This window comes from Lonchura striata, chromosome 1 (assembly GCF_050655825.1).
Source record: "Lonchura striata isolate lonStrDom1 chromosome 1, ASM5065582v1, whole genome shotgun sequence".
Taxonomy (NCBI): domain Eukaryota; kingdom Metazoa; phylum Chordata; class Aves; order Passeriformes; family Estrildidae; genus Lonchura; species Lonchura striata.
In genome coordinates, this window is record NC_140703.1 from 29,855,343 (window position 1) to 29,882,566 (window position 27,224).

Here is a 27,224-nt window from a genome sequence, read left to right on the forward strand (position 1 = left end):
GTGACAAGCTTGAGACAGACAAAAGCTGCACAGCAAATGCCTTTTCCAATCAGCGTTGGGTTAACACAGACTTGACTTGTGCTGAAGCTCCTGAAGATATTTTACAAAGGAAAAAGAGAAACCCAAACCGTTCCAAGCGTCTCTGCAGTTTCAGGTAAACACACCAGGAACAAACCGACACCTGTAGCACTTGTTCTCCATATGGATGCTCTCGCTCCATGTATTACTGAGGGTGGCCCTTACCTTGGGACAACCAGACATCAAACCTGATTGTTGGAAAATCAACAACCAATATTTGCACAGCTCTCAATGTTGCATCCTTACCGTTTCCTAGTAAGTAAGCATGCTATAGGCACTGGTGCTTTAGAGTCAGTAAGGTGGGTGGAAATACAATGGAATATGGAAAGTACCATATACATACATTGAGGCAAATAAACAGTGATGCTATGAATGGTCTCTCCAGGGCTGACACTAAGATCTGCTTCATTTTCTTAAATATATAAACAACAAATCAGACCAGATGTCAGTCTGCCAGTTTTCATACAGCAGAGCTGCAGTCATGACCTAAAATATGGCTTATATTGTGGGCAGGGCGGTTTGAGGGCTGCTTGGAAGAATCTGAAGCAGATGTGTTTGCAATGGAAAGCAAAGGTGACATCGCTGAACCATCTGGAGGAAGAGCTGTGGCTATTTCTGGAAACAAAGAAGTTAAGTTAAAATTGGATAAGTGCGACGTGTTGGTCATGTGCATTGGTGGCATATCTGGAAGCAAAGGAAAACTTGGCTGAGCAAAACCAACAGGCCTGGGAGGGGACAAAATGGATCCAAATCGATTGTTTAAACCTCCACTGCTGGGCTTCTCCGTGCTTGGGTTCGGAAACATTTGATTGGGAAAGTAAGGGATAGAAATGTCGTTGGAGAGGGTAGGGTGGGCAGGAGAGTAAGGTGGATAGAAGGACGGCAGTGTATTCTGAGGATCAACTGGGATTAGAGCTGGTGTCCGAGTGGCACTAGGCTGAGTGACTGGTGGGATGAAAGAAGCGTTAGCATTTATTGGTGGATTCATGCCACCCTCTGGAATAAAAGGGAATCCAAAATTCTGGGAGAGCGTATGTTGGTCAGGGGCCACATTATCGTTGGACACTTGAGGGCCATCAGACATAAATCGGACAATGCTTCCTCTTTTTTCTATCGTGGACTGTTGGCGCCCAAGGATCATGCTGCCACTGGTGGACAGAGGAAGATGGGGAAGACTAGGGTCAAAGACATTTCCATGTCTCTGATTGCCGGATCGATTCCTTTCGGGCTGACGTATTTTAGAGCCTCCATTGTCTTGCAGAGGATGCCTCGAGCGCTGAGTGACTGAAGAATTTGGCTGACGAACAGAAGGCTGCCCTTGCTCACCGTTTCCATGAGAAACTGCAGGGTGAGGGTGAGTTGGCCTCACAACTCCGTGCATATTACTGGACACGGGTGTATTCATGTGGTTCTTAGTTCCATGACTGTCCGTCATCCTCATGGGGTTGGACTTCTGCACAGAGATGTTTGGGCTTGTATTGCGACCCTGAATGTCTCCTGAGGAAGAAGAACTTGAAAAAGGAATAGTCAGTGAACTGTTCCTTGTGTTAATTGCCCCAATGGACATGTCACAGCTTTCCCTGCTCTGACCATCACCATCCCTTCGCATGTGAACGCTCTCCCGTGCTGGGGGACAGTTGTACTCGATTGTGGAGGAGGCTCCGCACTGGGTGCTCCTTTGATGTTCTGTGATCGATCTTTGGCTTCCACTGACTTGATCTCCAAGGTGAGGGGCGAGCAAACTCTGCATGAAACTTTGGTGGCATGTGTTTTCATTTTCCCTCGATGGCAGGGTGTTCCCTGTTGGAATACCCTGTACTGGCTGGTAGGGCAGTCTCTTCTGCCTCTCTATGGGTGGTGCAGCATTCTGACCGATTCTGAACGCTTGTGACTGCATGCCCCGGAGGGAGGACACAGAATTGCCAATTTCACTGTTTCTTGAAGCCTGCACATCGAAATTGCCTGTCGGTTGTTGATTGGGTCCAGAGGGCTTAAATGTTTGGCAATCAGAAAGACGCTGCACATCCGAGCCAACTGTGTGGTCGACTGACAAGCGGCCCTGCATGTTATGAATCGCCAACCCTTTACTTCTAGAAACATCAAGATAGCTTCTCATTTCAAGCTGGTCAGAAACCCTAGGACCTTGAAGAGATATTCCTATTCTCTGCTCAGAATTAGAGGGCGTCTTCCCAATGAGAGCCTCAGCAGAGTAGCTGGAAACTCTGTTTCTTTCCTGCCTGTGAGGGGTGCATGTCATATCTGATGGTCTGGAAACAATACTGGCCTGGGACACCATTTGCTGCTCTAAGCCCCTTGAGGTCATAAGTCTTTGCATCTGATTGTGCCCTGACACGTGTTCTGAAGTGGAGCCTTGCTGTCTGCTGCCAACATCTTGTTGCTGTTGATGCATAATATCCTGATTGATATGGCTCTGAGGGTGGCTATGGTGGTTTCTGCTTGTTGCAGGATTTTCACAGTTCTTTTCAGGCTGGGACGCTCCAAAGTGCTGTTGCATCTGCTGCTGCATTTGTTGGTGGTGAGGATGGGGCTGACCACCTTTCTGCCGTGTTTGATCACTTCCGTGATGTTTCTGCTGTAGAGAAAGCTGCGTGGCTTGTGTTCCCTGGATGAGATTCCGTTTCTTTTGCATCTGTACCTCCTGCTGTATTGTTCGCTGTTGGTGGACACTGTGAGGTTGAGGGTGGACCGAGTTTTCCCCGTGAGTGACGTGGTGCTGCAGCTGGTACAAGTGGTGCCTCTCTCTTAACTGCCCAGCCTGCTGCTGCTTCAAGTACGGGTGATTACTGTGAAGGTGAGAGATGCCTTGGGCAGGGACATGTTGAATTGGCTGCAAGTGCTGCCCTGCCTGGCCTGGCTGCTCTGAAAGCGGTGGCTGAGAACCACACTGGACTTCAGTTTGTCTCAAAGCTGGTGTTACAAAATTGCCGTTGGGTGGGAATAACCTATTGAGGCCATCAGTGTGCCCTTGGTTGCTCACTGGTGCCACTGAATTGGATGAATTAGGAGGAATCTGACTAACCAGCATCTGTGTTTGATCAGCAATACCCTCTGGTGTCCGGTTCATCAGCGCCATGCCCTCAAGCCTTATGGGTGCTGTCTGGCACTGCTTTTGCCTCTTGGCTGTAGAAAGCAGAAGGTCATCCTGAACAGCCCTCTTGGCAGAGTCTTTGCGACCTTCATGGTTTTGCTGCTTTAAGTGTGATTCCTGCAGCTGGGGAGCCTGCATGGTGCTTGCCCTGATAGCATTCAGTTGTTCCTGAGCATATTCGCTCATCAGAGCAGGTCCCGGAGACGGATTGATGTATGTGCTAGATGGAAGAGAGAGGCTCACAGTTGCAGGGACGCTTGCAGGCTCTGAAGACTGGGATAAACCCGAACAACTCACCAGGGGATGGACAATGCGGCTCTGGTGTATCAGATTATTCACACTTAGACTGGTTATGCTGGGTGTCTGGGAAGTGGAAATCTGCAAAGGAGTGTTTGATGTTTCCACACCTCCTACAGAGCAGCTTGGCTTCTCAACCTGCCTGTCAACATTCGTCTGTACAGTTTCACGAGCACTGAATTTGTTCGGTGCCGCTTCCAGAGGCCCTGTATTGTTTTCTTTCACTGACTGAGGTTTAAAAGGCTGTTGCTCTCTCTCCAAAGGTGCAACCTCAGACTTAGAGATGACATCCCTCGTGTTAACCTGTATTCCCCCTCCACCTTTCTCAAGGCTTTCCTGGTCAAAAATAGCTCTTGCTGCAAGAGCTACAATGTCAGTCTGTTCTGAAAATGTGCAGCTGTTACAGGTACTGGTAGAGGTGCTGCTTGTGACATCTTCTCTGCTGGTATCTGGCAACATAGATGCAACTGAGAAGCCTCGACTGCTGCCAGAGCTGGTTGACATGGGGGAGTCTGCCTGCCTGCTAGTAATAAGGGAAGCACTGACTGCTTCCTGATCAGAGATGCAGGAGTGAGGCTGGGAGAGAGTGTCATTTTCCGTGTTCATCAGCAAGAGTTCCTGCTTCTCAGGCAAATCATTTGATTCTGCTGATTTAGAGTTTTCCATAGGAAAATTAGAATGCTCTCCCTGAACAGTAAATGAAGAGGTTTTTTCCACAGCTGTTCTTTCTTTTGTGAGATCAGACAGCATTTTGGTTAGACCCTGCCCTTCTAACAAGTCTGCATCTTGCATTACCACTGAGGAATCCTGTGCAATGTTGCAGGGCTCCAAAATCATTCCTGCCTTGGAAGTATGACCTGTTGTGTTGCTCTGTGCTGCTGAAGTCGCATTTGCAACCTGCAAGTGTGTAACCTGTGCTTCTTTACCAGAGGATGTTAAGGTGTTGGGGGCTTCGCAGGGTTTGGGAGACTCTGACAGGACAGAGGCAGTTGGTGGGTGGCTCTGAGATGCCTGGGCCTGCTGGCAAGGAGCAGCATCCTTGGCCGGCGGCGCAGCGAGCAGCAGCTGCTCTGACACTACAGACTGCAGCGGTGAGGAAGCAGGCACCTCTGCCACGCTCGGCTCTGGAGCAGAGGGGGCTTTCACTGCCTGTTCAGAGCTTGCAGTCTCTTTGGAAGGAGAGTCAGAAATGCTGACGCTGCTCGATGCAGCCGTGCTGCCTGCCTGCGGTGTGGTTACAGCCTGGGACGCTGCTGGGGCGTTTTCCGTCTGCCCTTTGCTACTTGAGGACTTTGCTACCGTTTCCACAGGAGCACAGTCCACCTTCCCTGCATCTTTGCAAGGAACTGCTGGACAGGACACTTTATTATTGACTGTTTGGTGTTTCTTTGTGCTCGGCTTTTTGTTTGTCCTTTTTGACTTTGCACTGGATGTCAAGCCAGCAGCCGCTTTTTGCGGGGAAGCGTTTATGGAGTTAGATGCACTGGTTAATACTGAAACCTCTGCAGGCACTGAAGACGCCACAGAAGTTGGCAAGGACACACAGTTGACTGTGGCAATCTGGTTATTGACAGTTGCAGGATTGGTGGGGTGGCTGAGAGACAAGTGCAAGCAGCTCTGTCCAGCCATTTGCGATATGCTTTGATTGAGGTTAGCTAAAGCACCAAACGTATTGAGGGCAACATTGGTATTTGGATCTTCGCTGGTGGTAGGCTGAATAATTTGCATAGGGGCTTGGTTTGAAGCTCCAGATGAAGACATCACAGGCTGCAATGCAAAAAGCTGCCCATTTAATGAGATAGTCTGAGGGTGCTGTTGATTGGACATGGTCACTGAAAATGTCTGCGTAGAGCTAGAAGAAGGCAAAGAAGATGGCCTTGGTAATATATGGACAAGGTGTTTCCCTCCAAAAGTCTGTGGGAGAGAGGCATTTTGCATGGTGCCACTGGAGTTGGCGACTGCAGTTGGCCCATTCACAGGAAGTCTTACAGAAGCAGAAGGCTGAGCAGAGAGGAGGGGAAGAGGATTCTGATTTGCAGCTTGTATAATTACAATTTGCTGACTAACATTTTGGCTGGGAACTTCCGCTCTCACAATGGGCGGGCACGGAGCAGGGTTTGGAGGCTGGAGAATGATGACATTCTGGTTAGCTGGCGCTCCTGTCACAGCTGAGGCGACTGGCTGAGCCATCTGAATCACCTGCATAGCTGAGTTTAATGGAAGGATGCTTCCTGCAGCCTGAGCTTTAACCTGTGGCTGGCTGATTAAAGGCTGTATAGGTACGGGTGGGCAGGAGGGCAAGGTAACTACAATCTGTTCCGCTGCCTGGCCATCCCCAGGCACAGAAGCATGCAAACTGATACTTGTAGTCAAAGGCCTGCTGTGGGCAGAAGACACAGTCCCAGCAGCATTGACTGGCTCGTTGAGGAGGGCAGTCATTATCCCGGATGGTGTCTGGCTCAGTGGCTGAACAGTGTTTCCTGCCAGCTGCAAAGTCGTCCACGTGGTCTGCGTGTTACCAGCTGAAGGCATCCGGGTAAGGCTACTCATGTTTTTCAAGTCTGAAGTGCCAACACCTGATGAGCCTGAAAAAGACCAGCAGTTCTCCAGGGGACTGGCAGCCAGAGTGCTTATTGCTGTCACAGCCTTAACTCCTGCTGCAGATGTCACAGGCGTGCCAGCACTGCTGACCACGTCTGTACTTTTGGGGACATTTGCAGAAGGGCAGCTCTCTTCAGTAGACAGTCTCACAGGTGGCACACAAGTTGTGTCCGTGGTTGAAACAGCACAGCTCTCCTGGAGGTCACTCCTGGAATTGTGTGTATTTGAGCAAGTTGCATTCACCTGCTGACCTTGGGAGACTTCCACAGAGGCACTGGAGGGAAGGCTGGTTCCCTGTGGGAGTGTTTTCTTTGTTGATTTAGTACCCTCCTCATCACTTTTACTTTTGGGGGGATTTTGCTCATTCTGTGGTACATTATTTGAAGAACACTGTAGCTCCTGTTCTGTTGCAGGTCGAGGTGTGCTCTGTGAGCTGGCAGGAGAAGTGGTGGGCACACCTCGCTCGTTCTCCGGGGTGGAGAGCTCAAGAACGTTCCCTACTGGAGCTGTCTGAGCGGATGCCAGTGGAGAAACTGTAGGTTGTGACCATGGCTTATTTTCTGTGGGGTAAATACCAGCAATCGTCACAGGAGTCACTAGGTTGCAAGTTCTCTGAACTGGCACAACATTGGCTGTTTGCTTTTGTAAATTATGACCAACATTAAACGTTATTCCCTGCACAGATGCTCCCTGGTTGTTTCCATTGGGCTGAGTCCCATTTGAATAGACAATTATGTTCTTTTGAACCTGATCACTGGGAATAACAACTGAGACCTTGGCGTTTTTGAGGTTTCCTTTCCAGTGGATTGTAGGGTCATCATATAAGCAAATATCATTTGCTTTCAGTAGCTCGATGTATCTCCCATTTTCCTTTTGCAGTTCGTCCAACTGTTTCCGGAGTTTTTTTATCTCTTCAGCTACAAAACAGTGAGAGCACTCCATTACATCAGCACCAGAGCAAATAATGAAATAATGTTACCACATGATTTAGAGAGTAAACACTGCGTAGTAATGAAATAATTTGTAGAAAACAATTGAATAGATTGTTAATAACGTATGTTCTTTTCAAATGGCTAGCACAACCTATATGCTCTTATCCTGGTAAGTCTCTCTACTCAATGGGAAAGTGAATGAATTTCACAGACTATTCCATTATCAATAACAGGATATATCAAATTACTTAGGAAAAAGCATTAGGACTAACCCAGATGAAAACAAATGCTAATCAAAATTGTTTAATTCCTGAAGGAAAGACAACACAAGCACATTAATATTCTTCTTTTCCCTGCTCTTTTGCAAACACAAAACTGTTTTAATTGATAATTATACAGCTTTCCAGAAGAGTTAAGTTTCATTACATCTAAAAATTACAGGCAAAATGAAATACAAAGCACACATGTAAAGCCACAAAAGATGGCAATGCACTTGGGAGATGGCTCACCAAACTGGAAAAATCACAATAAAGCAGAAATAAAAATCATTAACCACAACATTAGCTCTGAGATTGTTTCTGTCACACCTCCATCATAGTACTTTTGCACATCTATTCAAGTAAATTTTATATGATGCATTATAATTTTGTAAAATGAGCTGTTATAACTTTTACACTTTTCAAAAAAAAAAAGCTTTATGAATTAAGAAAACTTCATCTTCTCAATTAAAAAAAATCTAACTGAAGTTTGTCAGAAATCATTCTGGTCACTACAGTAAAATAAATTGGGGCAGAATTTAACAGATGATGCCACATCACCTATAAGTTCTGTAGTTACTTTACATCACAATGCAATTGCTTCATTATCTCATAGCTGTGTGCCAGACCAGTCACTTGGGCATTCTCTTGGCTTTTTGTTTCAATATATTCTAAGCAGATGTATTTTTCCTGTATGTGCATAATTTCTTGGGATTCCCATGTGTGGTTCCAGGCTTTGACACAGCAGAAGTGAGGGACAGAAATTCTAGAGCCCCCAGCAGCAGCTGTACTTACCCTGCTCATTGTTCCCTCCATTTAACAGAAGTTCATCATTCTGTCTTTTCATTTCTGTTATGTACTTAAAGGCCTGATCCAAGATCATGTTCTTGCTCTGTAAAAGAAAACATACATACAAAATTATAAGAAAGCTCTAGGATTTGTAAATCCATTAGTGGTGAGGCTGCACTTACTCCTAGAGATCTTTACTTTAAAAATATGCTCTGAATATCACTGGTAGAGTTTGTTTTCTTCTGGTTTGGGTTGGGCTTTTTAGAGGTTGTTTTTCGGTTTGGTTGCTTTTATAAGATGAAACTATAAGTCTTTTGAGAGATGCTGACCCTAAAATGCCTTGAGATTTTACAGAATAACATTTCCAGTGGTGGAGCTGACACTTTCTGATGCCCTGAGGTAGAAACTTAGGCCACAGATCCTGAACAGCCAGCATCCTTTCTCACTGATCAGCCTAAAATTCATGTTCACTAATAAACATACACATGAGATACAAACATACCATGAGATGCAAACAAAAAAAATAAACATATCACATGAGATTTCCAGGATACTGCCTTGTAAATATTTTATTAGAAAGGCAACAAACATGGAACAACTATCCAGGGAGATATATGCATAATTTTGAAAGTAGTATACTAGGGAATAGGAAGAGAAAATAACCCATCCACAATGATCTTTTTATGAAGCTATGCTTATTCTGTCTGCAAAACCTTTGTTCACTTCTTAATTTCTTCTACTGTTCAGTAGGAATAGTCTCTGCTAGGGATTCCTCTATCTTGAAAAAGATCCTTCTGTGTATTAACCTCAAAGCATTTGTCTTGTTCAATCCTTTGCAAGGAGAGTGTCTTAAATTACTATTATCATAATTTCAGTTTCTGAATTGCTTTCAAGCCATTATATGAAGGATGAAAAAATTAAGCAGTCATATGCAACACTTTCAGATTAAATGCTCAAAGTCTGTGTAACTACATTCATGTGACCTTGCACTTCCAAGTAGGAACTCTATTACAAGTAGTTTTTAAAATACCAACAACTAGTGACATTATTTAGAATATTAATTCAGACAGTTTTGCCTTCTTGCTAATCCAAATAGTAAAATAAGTATTTATACTTCTACAGACAAGGAAACATTTGGACATTTGACAGGAAACTTGTATGTACCTCTGGATGGACACTCACCTGCTTAAGTGCTGGAGAGCAGGGAATGAGTTCTCCAATTCTGTTTATCCCAGCATTAATCTTCTTCTTTCGATGTCTCTCCACTAAGCAAAAACAATATGTACTATGTCATCTAGTTGGGAAAGTCAGCACAACAGCAGCACAACTAGGATAATGCAAGGGCTCATAAATACATTATTTCATTACACATCGAAACGTGGAGTAACTTGAATGAGGAAAATTGTTCTTCTAAAGAAAACCTCAGTTATCAAATTAATACTCAGTGGAATCAAAGAGCCATAACATAAATAGCTATGCCTTTAAAAAGTGGGGATATTTTGGACCCCTTCATGAAAAAGTAAAGTTCCTACAACTTGAAATTCATGTTTTGAAACTGCTTTCTAACACAGATTTATGACACTCTCTTCATAAGGCAGGTTAAATTTAAAATTGATTGAACTTACGCATACAGAAAGCAAAGATTGTGGAAAGAATCAGTTTCAGATTTGGGAAGCCTCTTAAATTCTAATGTCAAATTTAGCAGCAAAAGAGAAATAATGTAGATTTCATCAGTCTTCAGGCTAAACTTTAAATTCATATTAACAGAGTAGCCAGCCAACACTGAACATAGCTGAAGCTCTAGGTAGGTAGACTATCAGTTGCTTGTTTCTATGTCCAAAAGTTTAACTTTTCCATAAGGTCTAACTGGCTGGGAGTAAAGAACACATTGAATGGAGAGTAGTTCCAGTGAAATACCTATTTTGGAGAAGGTAAAAAAATGTTTCATTTATAGTTTTCTAATGATACTATTTAGCTCTTCAATTGGCAAAAACAGCTACACTCTTAGTCCAGGAGTGTAAATACCTCTGGGCCTATTTTTTACAGACAGTATCTCTGTTTTCCATCCACCACAGTCAGCCTCTTTCAAATATAGTTAACTCTCATGCAGCTATTTTTTTAACTGAAATATTTTCATGTTCTGTGCAAACTTAAAACTATTAGATGTCTTTTTTTAAAAAATGGAAAACCTTCTGTCATGGCTTTGTCAGGACTCAAAGCATTGTGTTGTTTGTTTGCTAATGAACTTTTTGATTCGTACAGTTCCTCAGTTTTTGGTAGCACACAGAAACAAACTGTGACCTGCAGGTGAGTGTATTTAATTTTCTCCATTACAAAAGACTTACTAATTTAATTTAAATAGTCTTATTTCAGTAGCCTGTTGCTTCAATTTACCTTTCTCAAATGATTTTTTTTTTGTATTTCAGGAAAGATTGCTGGCATTGACAGAGACAGGCCTAAATACACTAAACACAGCAAGACAAAGTTTCTTATGCAAGAAATTTACCATATAAATTAGAGCACCTCTGTAAAAAATTAAAACACAGGTTTTGGGATTTAATCTTTATATATCTAACTAATGCATACAGATATCGCAGTGTTTGTGAAGTGCTACTCTTTTGTTTTAATAATATTTGCAACACTCTCCTCAGCCTTTTCCATATATTAATGATTAAGAAAGTATGGGCTTGGAAGGAGCTGCTGAGTTCACATACTTGAGAGTTCAGCCCAGGTGATAAAGATTTTGGAAAGCTATCAACAAGTGAAACAGGAACTGGGAATTCCAATGAGGCCAACCATCTTAGAAGTAAACTTGATAAGGCTGTTTCCTGATTCTTCCCAATTCTTAAGAAATTAGCACACTCAACAAGCACAGCACTGCACAGGCTTCACATGGAAACTGCTCAGTGCTTTTTTCAGCTGAGTTTGTGAAGATCACAAGATACTGCTGTTCAGGTAAAAGAAGAACTGCAATCAATTTCTTTGGATAAACCAGTCCAAAGCCTGCCAGTCCATCTTTCTGTCCCTACTTGCAGAAGATGCCATTAGCACTAGACACTGACTGGGTGCTGCCCAAGGGATGTGACTCTTGCAATGTACAGCCAACATTTACACAGAATTTCTGGGGTGTCAACATCCAAGTGGGTGCCTTAGGAATAGACTAGAGGAATACTTCTAATCCAGGCAGCCTCTAAAGCTCTTAGGTAGGACACCTGTCTCTGTTTTGACAGAGGTAGATATTGGCTGCATGTGAATGCCTGTGCAGTTGTTTTCCTTTGGAACTGAACACAGCTGAAATTGTTTACTTCTTAATTTCCTAGCTTTAGAAAGGCAGGGGCACAGTGCTCCTTCATACTTTAACTTCGTATTGTGGAAACCAGCAAACTAGAAACAATCTGCACAGATATTTTATGCAAGGACACAGAAAGGTGTTTGATAGGGTGAGGCTTTTCCAGTGTACTAAGCTCCTATGGAGGAACCATCTCCATGTAAAGTATGTTTGACTGCTCCGAAGTGTCTGTGCTTATTTCCAGACCAAAGAGCAAAGCATGATGTTCCCACCTGCATTATGTGTCTCCCGGTTTTTCTTTCTGTGAAACATAAAGAGAAGAGACTCATGTGAAACTGAAGGTTAAAGATCTGCATACAGACAAATATTTATTTTAGTATTTCTATTACAGCTAAAAATACTAAATATTATAGTCCACTCTGTGAACTAGAACAGCAGAAGTCACAATCAGATGTTCTTAAACATTGGCATTAGACAGTTTCTAACTAAAATTTGTTCATGGTCAGACTTAAATCAATTGCAATATAACATGGTACAGTGTAATGCTCCACTTGATTATTGGTACATATTTATAATGGAGAGCTGGGTTTTAGTGTTCCTGTTACGCTATGAAACATTCAAAAAGGCCAAAGATTTTTTAAAAATAGTTTTGTTTCTGAGGAACAAGACAGTTGAGTATTTGTCTGAAATGTTGCTTTTACATTCATTTGATCGCTGAAACAAGAGAAAACTTTACCATGCAAGTTGATTTTCCATCCACATTGCCTTCAAACATCATAACTTCTGGTGTCAAAGAGGCTTCCTTTGTGAGAGAAACCAAAAGTACTGTTCCTCTGCAACTGCTGTTCTTTACTGTCTCAAAATTCTGAATAGGTGTGATTTGGGCATGTGAGGGGTTGTGTTTGGTTTCAGATGGTCACCTGGGACTACTGGACTGATGGCAACAATCATTGTGCAATGCCCCAAATTGCTTTACTGGCAGTCAATAAATTTCAAATGTATACTCACATACTCACACATATAAATAAGATGTACTATACACATGCACTAAGACAAATACTTCCAGGAAGTACAGTAAAGCAAAGTACGTGTTTTCTAGAAAAAGCAAAATTCCAGAAAAAAACAATTTAAAAAACTTCTGTCCAGCAACACTCTCAGTCTAGATGTCTGCTGGGTATGCAAAAAGCAGAGTAACATCTTCTGCTGTCCCTTCAACTGTTACAGAGCAGTCCAGATGTAACAAGGAATCTGAGGTAAGAATGCATGTTACATGTGGAGGACGTGTGATTATGATGAGGCACAGTAGATCCTTTGTGCATTGACTTGATACTGATTTCTGGTAATTCACTAAAGATACTGTGCACCTAGAGTAACTTGGATAAGGATTACGAGACAGTAATGTTACTGCTACAGGTCAAACCCAGAGACATCTGCTAAGAAATAATGCTTAATGATGAACATTAATACTAAATATGCAAAAGAATATAAGGACTGGACAGACCCAGCTGTCCTTTGGTTGATATTACCATTACGGAACACAAAATACTCTATTAGGTAAGAAAGAGTCATGAAATCTGCGAAGACTAAAAAATCTTCTGTAAGACAAATCAATGTTCTCTCTGAGCTTTTCTTAATCATAAATCATCCTACATGGTTAACTAGTGTAAGATGAGTGCTGTATTTATCTGAAGGACTGAAGAACTCCCCTACCAACCAGGTATCAGATCACCCGTGTTAATACAAAGGAACAAAACTCTGGAAAAGTTCTACTGAATGTTGAGTCACTTTGTTACAAAGTTTGGTCATAGCATTGCTGTACAACCTCAAAGTGTAGTTTGAGTTCCTGCAGAGATTTGAGAAGTAAGATCCAGATTCCACTGGAAGTTGAGGAAGAGATCTAAATTACCCTTTGAAATTAGTATAGTTACCCCCTGATATCTTCAAGGAGCCTCCACAAAAATAGAGGCTGTGTTCTAACCAAGGCAGCAATGCAATTTTACATACATCAGAATAGTCAGTGAAATAATTAAAGAATCTCTTTTGCCTAAGTGACCCAGGTAGATATATCTTTAATAAATAGTTTGGCATAGACAGGGCAAGAGAGAAACTTTTGGATCAACGCTGATGAACACAAAGATCTTCTTGTCCATACGCTTACTGCCCAAGTTTTAGCTAGAAACTTTGTGACTGCAATGTGAGTGCAGACTACAGACCTACGAAATAGTCATTTTCCCACAGGAACTCACCGATGCTGCTTCTTAGTAGGTGTCTCATTCTCTGTCATCTCTGGCATGGTTTCGGAGAAGAGAGCCTGAGGAAAAAACATGGAAGGGATTAACAACTCCAACTTTTCTGAATCCTTAGCCCATGACATTTACCTGGCTTTGCCTTGGACCACAGGGATGGGGACCTATTACAATGTAGGCACAAGTCTATCCCCTTGACTCAGAGCAGCTGATTTTGTGACATTAAAAATTAAGCACGTTACCTACTGAGAAGTTTTGCAAAACCTGTCTGTGATGAACTGGTTTCCATTTCCTCAATTACTTTAAATATAGAAACTATTATAATCCAAACCACTTTCAGCAAACAAGGATAGTTAAGAGTGTATGACTGCTTTTCAAATGGGAGGAACAGCTGAACTCTCTCTTATCAGCCCTTCCTCACAGAATATGCATTAAATTCCCAGTTCAAAATAAAATATGAATGCTAAGCAAAAAACAAGCTACAATGAGGACATTTCATTAACTACAAATTTAGAGTGCTCTTAATGTAGCAGGTTACAAAACTTACTTGCTATTTAATTACTGTACACCTTAAAACAACCAAAAATGACACCCCTAAGCTCTCAGATGTGTAAAATTAAGCTAAAATTAAAGTTATGAATTAAAGTTATCCATAACAGCCTAATGAATTGCATCTAACTTGCCCTCATCTTGAACAGATTGGTAGCCTGTATTTAGATAAACAAAAACATTATAAAAATACACAAACTATGAGATTGTCAATGAATATCTACCAGAGAAATGAATTTTAGAGAGCAAGTGACATAAGTATACTGTAGATGACAACAGGAAAAAAGAGATCTGGTTTTTGATATGTCTGAACTCTGCATTTACTTTCACAGCTCTGTTCACTCACCAACCAACCTGTTACTGCAACTCTTCCCATGGGCCCTCAAAGCCCTTGTGGCTTCACCTTTCTCTGGCTCCTCCCGAAAAGCTCATTTGTGTCTGTCAACAGGCTTTGTATCTTTAGGGTATTTTTTGTCTGTTTGTTTGGACTGCAAGGAAGTGGGGGTGGTTTTTAATGTAACTTTAAAAACCAAGCAGTTCTTAATGTAAACTGAGCCTACCACAACTGGCACTGACATCAAAAACAAACCCCCAAAATAATATCCTTACAAACTAGAAAGCCAGACACCTATGGAGCAGCCAAAGCATTGAAGCATACACTTCACAAAGTGCTCTGTGCACACATCTCTGTGTGTGTGTGTGTGAAACTAACAGAAATAATCTGTATTGTACCAGAACTGAATTCTGATACTGCTTTTCAGCCTTTGTACTCTAAAAGTTAATTGAATGTCATGCATTCAGTAAAAATCAGAGGAGGAGAAACATTAGGGCTGATGCTGTTTACCACTCTAATCCTGAAGTACCTTCTCTACTCCAGGGAAGTCTTGGGAGACGTTGACAAGCCATAAAGTAAAGAAAACAGTAAACAACCTATGAATAGATCCAGCTCAGGGAACTCAAAGTGCCTGAAGATTTCAGGAACATAATTCAACTCCACCTACACAACAGTGTTCACACCATCACAAAACTGGGTACAATTGTCTCTGAGAGGAGTCACAGCATTCCATTGCCCCACTGGGCGTTACACAGAGCCTACCTAAACACAGCCACCACAGCCCAGCCAGCCCAGCCATGGGAGCACATCACTTTCTATTTATATCCCTTCACGGACTTTGCTTTCCCTCTGCCCACTGACCATCACCTAAATTATGGAAACATCCCCATAAATTACGGAAACACCTGACAGAGTTATCAGTCTTTTACTGTGGGATAAAGCAGTGGTGCAACTTCAGCACACTCCTATAAATTGTATTGCTCACCTTAAAAACAAGATTTCTTCTCCTTTAAATCCCATTAGCTTACTTCACTAACAAATGTATTTGAGTTTATATGTAGTAAGAGTAATCCACTTGTTATGCCAGGTTGTCCAAGTTAGTAAAAAGTCACAACTCTGAAAGCCAGGAAAGCCAGTTTCCCACCCAAGGCATCTATAACTTATCCCTCCTGGGTACAGCTGGAGATGGCCAGTAGTACTTACTGATTCTACCTGCATTCACTGTACCAGGTGATGATGAAGGGGTTAACTGGGAGACATTAGCAGATGATTTTCATTATTAAATGATGTTCACGTGTACACAGCGTGCCTGAGGCCAGCACACCTCCTTTCAGCAGTCTCCAGTGTGCCAAAGCAGCCCAGCAGGATCTGCATCCATTAAGAGACAGGAGAAGCAGAGCAGCTGCCTGGTGATGCTACACTCGTCCATCCATCACTGAGGCAGCACCTTGTGTAGCAGGTGAAATAACTATTCCAGGAGGCAAAGGGGTCATTTAATTTACTGTGTACAGTACTGTTTCTGTTTAGTGAGGATGTGAGCACATGGGCATAGTTCTGGTAAAGCAAAGCTCTCAAACATGCTTAGAAAAAGGAAGATGCTGGATTGCTTCTTGATTTCTGCACCACTTATAAAGACAGAGCTGATGTGTCTGTTAGTGGGCATTATGAGACCATAGCAAATATGCAAGAAATCAGAGCAAAAAGATAAAAGGGGTCTTAGCATTTTTGAAAGACTAATGTATTCACCAAGCAACCATATTTTTTTAATCTTGCACATTTATACACCTTGAGAACCAAAGCACCATTTCTGTTTTGCAGTGTATTTAACAGAGAAGGCATTAATGTGGATTCAGATGGCCAGCTACCATGGAGGGCTAGAGATGAAGCACAACTGTGTGAAGGTAAGGGCATAAAAAAAGCACCCACCCACAAATACCCTTCCAACAGATATGGCTGTTCTGTCTCCTGCTGCACAGTCCAAAACACATTCTACTCCCTGCCCTATGTCACAGCACCCCCTCTCCCTCCTGACATCAGTTCTCCTTACTCCTATATTTTGGCTTCTACTGTGTCCATGGAAAGCTCTCAGCAAAGCTCTCTTTCTTAACAGCAGCCATCCCTATCTCCCAAAGTCATGATATACACAATATTCCAATTGCCTTATTTCTTTCTGCTGAGCAGATGCTGAAATGATTCAGCAATTCACTGTATGTAGCATTCTGGAAGATGGATAGACAAGGCCTTAGTGAAAATTTGTGCTGTAAATTTATTAATACAGTTTCTAACCATTTTTTTATCCTGAAAAAGAATAGAAAATCTTTACTATATGTCAAAGATCCCACTTCTTCCTTCCTCCTCTGACATCCTTTTTAAGTGATGTCAGTAAGCTTCTTCCAAGTGATGCTGTTCCCTTCATATTTCAAGCCATTTGCTGCCACACTGAGTGTATAAACCTCACAAATGTAAACTTGAAGTATTTTATATGCTTCATTTCCACTGGGATCTGCAGCCCATTTCATATAGGAGACATGGCACAGAAATTCAGTGACTCTTATCCTAATTTCACTTTACTGTGGAATTACTTCAGGTGAAGTTTTTGTTTTCCACTCAACCAGTGCTCCCACTTTCATGGTCCTGATAGCAAAAAGTAAGGCTGTACACATTATCTAATGAACCAATTAGTGTATTTTGAGCTCCACTGAAAAGAGGTGGTTAAATTTGTTAAACAACACTTGTATAAAACTCTGGGCTTTCTACCGATAGATTGTACCATGAGAAATATGGTGAACTCAAGTTGTTTTTTCCCCCATTCTTATTCTGTAAAGACAGAAACCTTTGCATTTTACTTGATAGTCCACAGAACAGTTCAAGCTGGCAATACCAGTAAGGAAGTTTTCTTAAGCGCTGCTGAAAATATGGGCTTTGTGAATTAAAAAGAAAATAAAAATACTGCCTAGGTGGAGATTTCTGAGGCTTGATGAATGCTTACATTGTCTCCATTTCTCCCTCTCAGCTGCTATATGACCAGAGCTTTGACAGTGGGTTTTCCTTTACTTCTTCCACATCAAGGTTCCTTCATGGATTCTCTAAAGCAGAAGACATGTATTTGCCTCATAAGCTCAGAGACAAATGTATTTTAAGTTCACTCATTAAATATGCTCACTTAACTCAGAATGTCTGCAGAGAAAATGTAGCAAAATCCAAATTCTTAAAACAGATGAAGAAGCAGTAACTCATAATTTACATTTATTTAGTACCAAGCTTCCTTTAAGCTTTATGCAGTTAACAGCTTTCACTACACCAACCTAAAATATTAATTTTAATTAAAATGCAATGGCATTCTCCAAAATTAAAGGATGCTTTGTGTTCTGAAGATTTAAATTTAACATAATTTAATCTCTTCTACAGTTCTGAAATGTAAGGTATAAAACTTGAACATCATTTAAACATCTTCTTGTCTATCACCCATCTTTCCAGGTAGTGTTTAGCAAATTTTATGAAATTTCTTCTTTAAAACACACACTCAGCAAATAAAAGAAAAAGTTAATTTACATTATTTTATTTGGCATTATTTTTTCACTCCTTATTTAGGAATTGTTTCCAAACTTAATATTATTTTTAAAAAAGAAAATAATTCTTCCAATCTGTTATTTTTGGCTGTACAAAACAATCTTCCTCAAATTATATAGCCATTCCATTCTTCTCCATTAGGCAGAGAGAATAGTTTTTATATGCAACTACACATATTCTACAAACCTACCAGCAGTCCAAATCTTTCTTCCTCTTAATATCCTTCACCAAGCTTATGCTGTGACACTGCTTCAGTAAAGCTAAGATCAATTCCAAGGCATAGACAAGAACTACTCAAAAATGCTTTTTTCCTGAGACAGTGTCTTCATCCAAGCAACTGCTGGAACTCACTTCTCCAATATTCCATGCATGTTTTAGAACAAGGCCAGGGACTTAGACCAAGCTTTTTATGACAAGCAGGGCACCCTTGAGATCAGGGGACAAAATTTACTGCCCTTTCTTTATTTCCCCTTGGAATGCTTCTATTCTAATTTTGTATTTAGCTAATAAAATGACTGAAGGAAACATAAAGCTGACCTTTGTGACTGTTACCTATGTGTATATTAACTACTGTGGCCTATCAAAGCAACCTGGTAAGACTATCACACAGGAAAATGAAAAAGGCTATTTTTCCTGACAGGAGGGAAGAAACCTATCAGTTTGGTTTCAGAAGAAATTGAGATTTCCCTGTTACTGTGTCCCTTAATCCACTCCCTCACAACAGCTGGGCCCCCTGACTGACCTACCTGCAACCTCCCAAAGAGATGAAGTTCCCAGATGTTTACAAACACCTGGGAGTGAGCAGAGGAGGAGGAGTGAGGTCAGGTGAGGGACTGGACATGGCTGGGTCTGTGCCCTGCTCTGCAGCATGGGTGTGCTGGCTGACCAGCTCAGAGTGGGCACTGCCACCTTGTGCTGAGGAAGAGATTCCTGATGCAAACCACTTGAGAGATTCCCAGACCAACCAAACTCTTCCCAGAGCTTCTGCAAAAGCTAAGAAAATAAAACCAAAGCCAATAAGCTAAAACTTGTTATATGGGGCGACTTTTGTTTTTTTAAATGTGCTTGTAAATAACAGAAAGAAAACTTCACTGCTTTTAGATATTTTTATTCTGCCTCTTCTGATTGCATTATCCAAACTCAAGTAAATTAGTATTTTTCCTCCTGCTGACTTAAAGCAATAACGTTTTAGTAAGGCTCTTATACAAGAACATGCAAGAGAACTAGAAAGAAAATGTTTAGGGTTTTTTTGTAATAGCATTGGAGGAAGAGAAAGGGTAATTGCTCAAGTGATATTCCCTCATATCTACATTGGTCTTGTTTCATTTGTAATTTTAAAAATATCAATGACAATTGCACTGCCCATTTAGTAACAAGCACTTTTAGGACAGCATTGGTGTAGGGTCATTCTGAGAAAACCTGACCAGATCTGCTTAAGAAAACTTCATAAGAAGAAATAAAAAAAAACCTTCCCTGTTAATCACCTGAAGATACACATCTCATATTTATTCTTCTTTGTCTACTGTTATTCCCTCCCAAGTCTTCCTAAATATAGCATCATTTCTCTTTAAACCTAAGAGGAGGGGCAGAGATAGAACTCATGTCCACAAAACCCAGTCTCTTACTCACTGTTTATGGTCTGGAAAATATTTAAGAAGTACCTCTGTACATGTTGCACCCAGATGAGAGCTGCTGCCACCCTCTCACATTGTGCAGATGATTTTGGCACTGCAAAGAAACTGAAGTGCACACGGTGCAAGTAAAGGAAGCCAAGAACCACCTCCTGTGGTCTGGAGCAATTGTAACAGGGAAGCAGGCATTTGGGAGCTAAAGAGCTGTAATTATGCAACCAGTGCACAAGCCACAATCACAAAGACCAGAGCTCTCACCTGAAACCACATCTTCAGCTACTTTAGATCAAAATAAGGGGAACATTACTCTTTTATTTTTAGGAAATTAAAAAGGAATTACCAGGGAAATCCTCCTGATCCCAAGTATTGTGCTGACATTCACAAGTTATCACATACCTATTTCACTAAGGAAGTGAGAAAGTGTGAGAAATGTCTCTATGGTGCAAGACAGTGCTCATCTCCTTGGCTTCCAATGCCCAGTGATCCATGGTACACCTCAAAACCAAGGGATTTCCAAAGAGAAGACAGAGATCTAATTATGCTGTGCTTGACAAAGCAGCCACAAGTGTGTTTGGATGGTGAAAGCTAGGAGGATACAAAGTGAATTGCAGGCAAGTTCCTCCTAACACAGGTCATCACCTCTCTGTGGGTTAGGGATGGGTTACCTGGATCAGATGGCAAAGACTGCCTGCACCAGGCTGCACACAAGAGCAGCTGTTGGTGAGCCCAGCCTTGCAGCAACATGCTGCCTAAAGAACAAATAATTCTTTTCCTGACAAGAGCTGAAACATGCAAGTCAACATGGCCCCCAAACACCATCATCAAGATGGTTATTTATAACTCAGGAATCCGGCATATATGAAAACTGTATTTGAAACACCAAAGACTGACTGGAAAAAAAATAGAAGCTGTAAGTCATAAAATCACAAAATGGTTTGGATTGGAAGAAACCTTAAAAATTGTCTCATTCCAATCCCTCTGCCATGGGCAGAGAGAGCTCCCACTAGACCTCATCCAGCTGAGAACCTCATCCAGCCTGGCCTTGAACACTTCCAGGGATAGGGCATCTGCAGCTTCCCTGGGCAACTTCTGGGCAGCTTCTCTGTTCCAGCAAGAGCCCATCCAATTCTGCTTTCTCTTGTGACCTTATCTCCAAATGAAATCTCTATCCAAAGAGCAGCACCTCATCACAGAGCCTGACAACCAATTTAGAATGACAACATCAAAACATGCATTTTGGCTACAATGACTTAGCCAGAGCAGTATTCTTTGCTTCACTGCTTTGGTTTTAAGCTGAGCTCTTTTTGTTCTTCAACTACAAAGGATTCTCACAGAGTCTGTTTATAAAACCACATAGGGTCCTGAGGAGGTATCAAGACATTTTCTGACATGTGCCAAACTGCCTTGCTTCTCTCTCCTGAGGACCCTAACAAGCAGTGCAAAATATCCCATAGCCAAAATGTTCAGGGCATCCAGAGAGTTTATGTGTCAAATATTTTAATTCATCTTTTCGCATATGAGTCATTCAGAACAAAGGATTACACAGTCAAGTTCTTAAATATTTTATAGGCTTGGGGTTTGAGAAATCTGACACAAACTAAGAACACATCAAGGGTTCATGATAGAGTAAGCAATATTCTATGGGCCTGCACTACAAAGTTCCACTACAATATGCAGAAGAGATCAATCCTGAGATTCTGCTACAAACAGTGCCCTTCCAGAGTTAAGGGATTTCCCTATGAATCTTAATGGATCCAAAGGCAAAAATGGCTGAGGTAGAAAGTACCAAAAAACAAGATTTCAGTTTTAATGTATAAGCTCATCAAAGAAGCTCCCTAATTACACTTCAATGACCTTTCAAAAACAAGTATACACACACTCTGCCCCCAAACCCACGAAAATGAATCAAAACCTCCATAACTTTGCAATGTACATTTCATAGGCAGACTACTTAAAAAAAAATATTTTAGTGGACAGAGAGCTCATTCTCCTTCACAACCTCAATGCAATTACACCTTTGCTTTTCAGAGGTTTTTTTTCTTTGGACCCATGAAGTGGGTGCACTGGGCAATTACTTCAGTTCCAGAAAAAAAAGACTCATCTTGCAATCTGGATGTTTGACAGTTTTGAATAATACAGGCAGGGATAAAGCTGCACATTATTTAAATTATATTTAACAGAGGGATCCAAACTAAAGTTATCTGAGCCCAGATGACCAGAGAAACAAGCACATTACACTGTCAAAGAGGAAACCTTAAATCAATATCAATGCATGTTAGACACAAGAAAATACAATTACTATGTGCAAATCCATAGAAAAACTGAATTCAATAATTCCACCACTTTAGGAACTACTTATTTGGCTTAGGAGAATTAATGTACCTGAGCTATCTGGGGTGAATAAGTAGTTCTGAACGCACTAGGAAAAGCAAATAAGACTACAGTAGAAATTTAGCACTGACAATGGAGAAGAAACTAAAACCAGATTTCCAAGTTACTACTTTGCATAGGTCTGAATGGAATGGATAAAGGGGACAGACTGATACCACAATCCTGCAAGTTTTACTTCATTAAAAAATCATTCCATAAAATGAAAATGCCTTACCTCTACTCTGTCTTCTTCTTCTATAACTGTGTGAAATCACCTCCCTATTGCCACCTAAGACTGACTTGGCAAAAATACCTTAAAGTGAAACTAGGAGTGGGAGAGCCCCATTGCATTCCTTAGCAAGGTACAGTTCACACACTTAATATTTCCAAGCTAGGAAACACAAGGTCTTCCCATTCCCACCCAGAATAAAACAGAAAAACCACAAAGTAAGATGGATTGTAAAGCCCCTTGAGACAACTTACAGGTGGGATTCTTCCTGAGCCTTCTCTTTTCCATGATGAACAATCACAGCTCCCTTTACCTCTCAACATGAGAGATGCTCCTATACCTTAACTGTCCTTGTGGCCTTTTACTTTTATTTTTTTTATTTACACAGAGACACCCCACACTCCCAAATACATACACTGAAATAACAAGATTGCTTCTCATGGTGGCAGTGCTGGCTTAATATTTGTGAAATTATGACCCAAGATGATGCCAAAACTAGTTAAGCTTCTCCAATTACAACAGAAGTCCCAGAATTTCCAGCAAGTGAGAGATTTACATGGAAGAATGAGGTATTTAAGTGACAGATGCATAATATTTAAACATTTCTGAATTAAAGCATCTCTGAATATTAAGGACACTCCAATAGTGAAAAAATTATGTTACTGATTTGGAGCACCATTTTACTACTGGAGGAAATGAGCAAGAAGAGCTGTAGCATGAAGCTTTGTACAAGAACTGTGTTTAATTTCTAACTAACAGCTTCACTGATGCATGAAAGCAAAGCAGAGTCCAACTTCAAAGGTTGAAGGCTGGCATGAATTAGGTGTCCCTGAAGCCAACCACATTACAGACTACAGATGCAGGCAGACACCCCAAATGGACAGTTATTATTTTCACTTGAACTCCAGTTACTTGAAGAATAAACAAATCTTTAAGCTCTCCTCTCCCCATAAAAGCCTTACACTTCTATTAAGTGTGACACGAAGCTAATGGACAATGTTTTCTATAATCTTTTCATGGCATTGCCCACCACACCAAAAGCTGGAAAAATGGGTCATAGGTTCTGAGGAACCTGGATTTAGATCTAAAAGTTAATAGCTCCATATTTAGATCATTCCAGCCTCACTAGAGATGGACCACAAATAATCCATTCAGGTATCAGAATACCAACATGACTGAGATGTGCTTTCAGATGGAGCTGATTTCAGTTCATGGTTTTCACACTGGCCAGTTAACCTGACAGAAGTTCAGGTAACTGAGTGAGAAAGGCACTTGTTACTAGGAACCAAGAAGCATTTTTAGCAGCCTAGTACTTTCTTCTTATCTGAACCACAGTTGCACCCAGCGTGGCTGATGTAAGAGATTACTATCGTAAGTGTTGGTTGCAAAAGTAACTCATTCACTTTAGAGGACTAAAGCCATGGCTTTTCATACAGGAAACAAACCAGTTTACACACAATTTGTCAATCTTGTGCACACAGCAGAACCTCTTTTGTGCTTACTCTAAGCATGACAACAGCACTACACTGGTAAGGTAGCAAACCAAAGTACACTTTGGACACATTATATCCACATATAAAAGCTGGAATTGCATTTTAAACATCAAATTAGGTCAGCATTACATGAACTGGGCACTGCACAACATTTCCTAATCAAGGAGTTGAGATATTTAGATGTTTTACTGTAATCTGAAATAACTCAAACACTTCTTGAACGCTCGCCCCCATTAAAACTGAATACATATCATGGTGCAGAGTTTCAGATTAGACAGTTTTCAATTAAATAACACTACTGAGCTATGTCCCTGATGAAAATACCAGGGAAGATGTGCATACAACCCAGGTTTTTAAATGAAAATGGATGTGTAAATGTGTGCATGCATACAATCTAACAGCTTTAATGTTCCTGATCTTTTCGCAACAACTCCAGTTATAAGTCTCAGGGCTCTGAAGAAGTGTACTTGCCTCCAGCCTGATGGACTGTCCATCCACAGTACTGCCAGTAATTTTATAAATTCTTCATCTCACTTGTGTTTGTGATTCCTTTAATCAAGTTAAATCCCTCAGGAACATGTTTTCCTAGTTTGAAAGGTGTCACTATCCTTCAAAGTGACACAGACTTTGTGGTACTTTCCACAAGTTCTTGTGACACAACCATGATTCATTGGAAAACCCTTTGTAACAAATGCTACACTTCTTATACCTCCCCCAGTCAAGTGCCACTTACAAAGTTATTTTTAAGACCACAAAAAGCACTACTGTACAAAAATTAAACCACAGAATGGCTCTTGTCAAATCCAGCACGTCCCAGCCCTTGACTTCCTCGCATGCCTATTTCTTTCCACAGCATCCAGCTTCAACTCATACATTGTATTAATTCTTATCCAAGCAAGATATGATTGGTTACAATGTCACACACTTTGTATCAAGGCACTTTGCAAATTAAAAGCGTGCTTAAATACTTAGAACGCACCATCCTGAATCTCTCTCTAGCCTAATTCATTATACTTCAATATGTGGAAGCCAGAGGTGCTCTTACAACTTCAGCACATGGAGAGAAACCATCAACAACTAAACAATGCTCAAAAAAGTACCTTTTTAACTCCTTCACCTAAAAAGAGTCAGGAGCATCCCTCTCTAAGGGAGCATCCTTCTCTCCTAAGAAGAGCTGAGGTGAAGAACAGCTGGAGTAGCTCAGCCAGCAGTGCCAGCAGAACACATCCACAAAATCTTTGCCTTCTCGCTCCTAAGATTCAAGACATTGAATCCGAGACATTTCAGAGTACAGCTAAACTTCAGCTACAAATAAGAGTCCACAATGCACACAGCAGGCGTGGGCCAGGCACATGTCACAGGGCCACTCGAGTGACAGTCCCTTCAGCGTGTCCCTGGCCAGCTCCTCAGAACACTACTTGAAACACCAGGAATCAAAGCAGCAAAGCCACTATCAGAAACTTACATCCTAATTATCTCTTTGCAGCTGTCAGACTCCTCCAGGATCCATCACCATTTTTCATCTACTCTGTTAAAACCTTCCCATGTATCCATAACCTAAGGGAATAAGTAAGTCTCTAAGGGAATAAGTAATTTCCAAATACTTCAAAATTTGCAATGTTTTTGTACTGTTTCACATACCTGACATGATATTTTGAATACAAGCACCTTAACAATCATGCTCACAACACAAGCATTTTTCTATGCTTATTTCCCATTCAGTGGCATTTTCAGTTGTGAAATGTATTTAATCCCAAAATGTACCTATGAGTTATTGTTATGGTATTAATTGAAAATCAAAAATTAAAGGTTCTAAATCTTTCTACTAATAAACATTTGCTCACAGGAAGTTTCTTCCTTCCCATTTATCTGACTATTGCACTCAATTAATGAGCAATGAACAAGGCTCTGCAGTTGGCTGAAGTGCTATGTAACAGTCATATAAATAAGGCGGTCCCAATGACTTGTATATTAAAGTAAAGGTAAAATCATACCTCTAAAATAACCTTACCTGACTTCTGGATGCTTATGCTAATGATGTGCAATCATTATCTCTGCTAGTACTACTTTATAATTGCATGTCTAGATGAAGTCTAATAGAAGTCCAAGCTATTATGTGAAAAGCAAAAATACAGTTTTGTGATTTTTGTACTTATGGACAGAAACTCAACACATCACTATTTCCTTTTTCTTTGCCTTACTTCCAATTTTTCCCTACATCATGTGCCACAGCTGTAACTCACTATAGCTATGTAAACAGACTCAGTTCATTTGTGCTGTCACAGGGAGCTGCATTTTAATTGTTCTGCCCTTAAAGTGAGCAGTAGCTGTGAGTTACAAACACCTCTGCGTCTGTCAGCGTTGATTCCCATGAAAAGGGGGGCCTTCCAACTCTTTAAAGCCTCTGCTGCTGGCAAATTTGACTGAAATCGGCCGGAGTGCTAATATGAACAGGCAGAGAAGGAATAGACAGACACATCCATCATTCCTTCCTTCGGAGACCAAGCTTACAACACGTCCAACGAGAAACGTTAGTTACGAGTGACGGAATTGTAAGTAAAAGAGGCACATCACCCTTTGGAGTGGGCTGCCCTCCCGCAGGGGCGTCACTCGGCACCAGCACAGCGCTGCACAGCCACAGGCACAGAGCATCCCGCGTCCCGGACACGCCGGGAAGGTGCCAGGCTGATGCCGCCTCTCGCTGCCTCCGAAGCAGCTCCCGGGACGGCGGCTCACGCTCAGTCGCCTCACAGCGCCAGGAGCGCGAAGCGATAAAACCACGCCGCTCTCCCACCGCTCAGCGCCGTTCCCCGGCTTTCCCTCCCGCAGCCCCGGCACGGGCAGCCCCCGCACGGCACAGCTCCCGGGGAGCAGAGCCGGGGCACCGCCTCGGGCCGCCCGCGCTCTGCAGCCGCGGCCGGCCCGGCCCCGCGGCCCCTGCCCGGGCCGGGCCGGGCGCACCGGGGCCGGACAAAGGGGCACCGGCCCCACCGGCATCCCGGGGCGAGCGCGGCCCCGGCCCAGCGCGGCGCCCCGGCCCCGCCGCCGCGGCCGCTCCGCGTCCGTCTCCTCCCGCTGCCGCTCCCGGCCCCGCCGGCGGCACTCACGGTCGGGCCGGGCGCGCTGCGCGGCGGCCCCAGCGCCGGGACCATCCTCCGCCGGGCGGACACCGCGCCAGCCCCGCCGCCGCCTCCGCGCCGCTGCCCGCCCGCGCAGCCCACCCTGCTGCCCGCGCCGCAGCCAATCGCCGCGCGCGGGGCGAGCCCTCGCGGCCAATCAACGAGGGCCGGGCCGGAGAGGGCGGCGCTCGCCCTCAACTGGGCGGGGCGGAGCGGGCGCGGGCCAATGGCCGCCACAAACATCGGCGGCGCGGGCCAATCAGAGGGCAGGGAGGCAGAGACTGGCGTCGACAAGGTAAGGTGGCCGAAACAGGAACTGGCGGGGAGCGGC

General features: G+C 42.4%; 1 protein-coding gene across 5 annotated transcripts; it reads right to left on the reverse strand.

Moving 5' to 3' along the window:
* Nucleotides 1–395: 395 nt before the first annotated feature.
* On the reverse strand, nt 396–27,012 carry USF3 (upstream transcription factor family member 3). 5 transcript variants are annotated; one of them, XM_021549194.3, is made up of 6 exons: nt 26,882–27,012; nt 13,599–13,663; nt 11,625–11,653; nt 9,246–9,328; nt 8,070–8,166; nt 396–7,002 (listed from the first exon to the last, which is right to left on the reverse strand). In XM_021549194.3, exons 1-6 carry the CDS (start codon nt 26,924–26,926, stop codon nt 539–541), a joined length of 6,783 nt encoding a protein of 2,260 aa, XP_021404869.3. In that variant the 5' UTR covers nt 26,927–27,012; the 3' UTR covers nt 396–538. The 5 variants fall into 5 exon arrangements, with proteins under 5 accessions (XP_021404869.3, XP_077637371.2, XP_085428542.1 ...); XM_077781245.2 differs by lacking the exon at nt 26,882–27,012 and adding an exon at nt 26,349–26,541; XM_085572416.1 differs by lacking the exon at nt 26,882–27,012 and adding an exon at nt 18,798–18,816.
* Between the last annotated feature and the right edge of the window lie 212 nt (nt 27,013–27,224).

Excerpts from the sequence above, each read along its gene's own strand:
- USF3 (XM_077781245.2), bottom strand. The coding sequence starts at position 26,426 with ATGCTCTGTGCCTGTGGCTGTGCAGCGCTGTGCTGGTGCCGAGTGACG. Across the intron at positions 13,664-26,348 it reads AGGGCAGCCCACTCCAAAGG|GCTCTCTTCTCCGAAACCAT; the intron begins GTGATGTGCCTC and ends TTTTTTCCTCAG. Across the intron at positions 8,167-9,245 it reads GCTCTCCAGCACTTAAGCAG|AGCAAGAACATGATCTTGGA; the intron begins GTGAGTGTCCAT and ends TTTCTTTTACAG.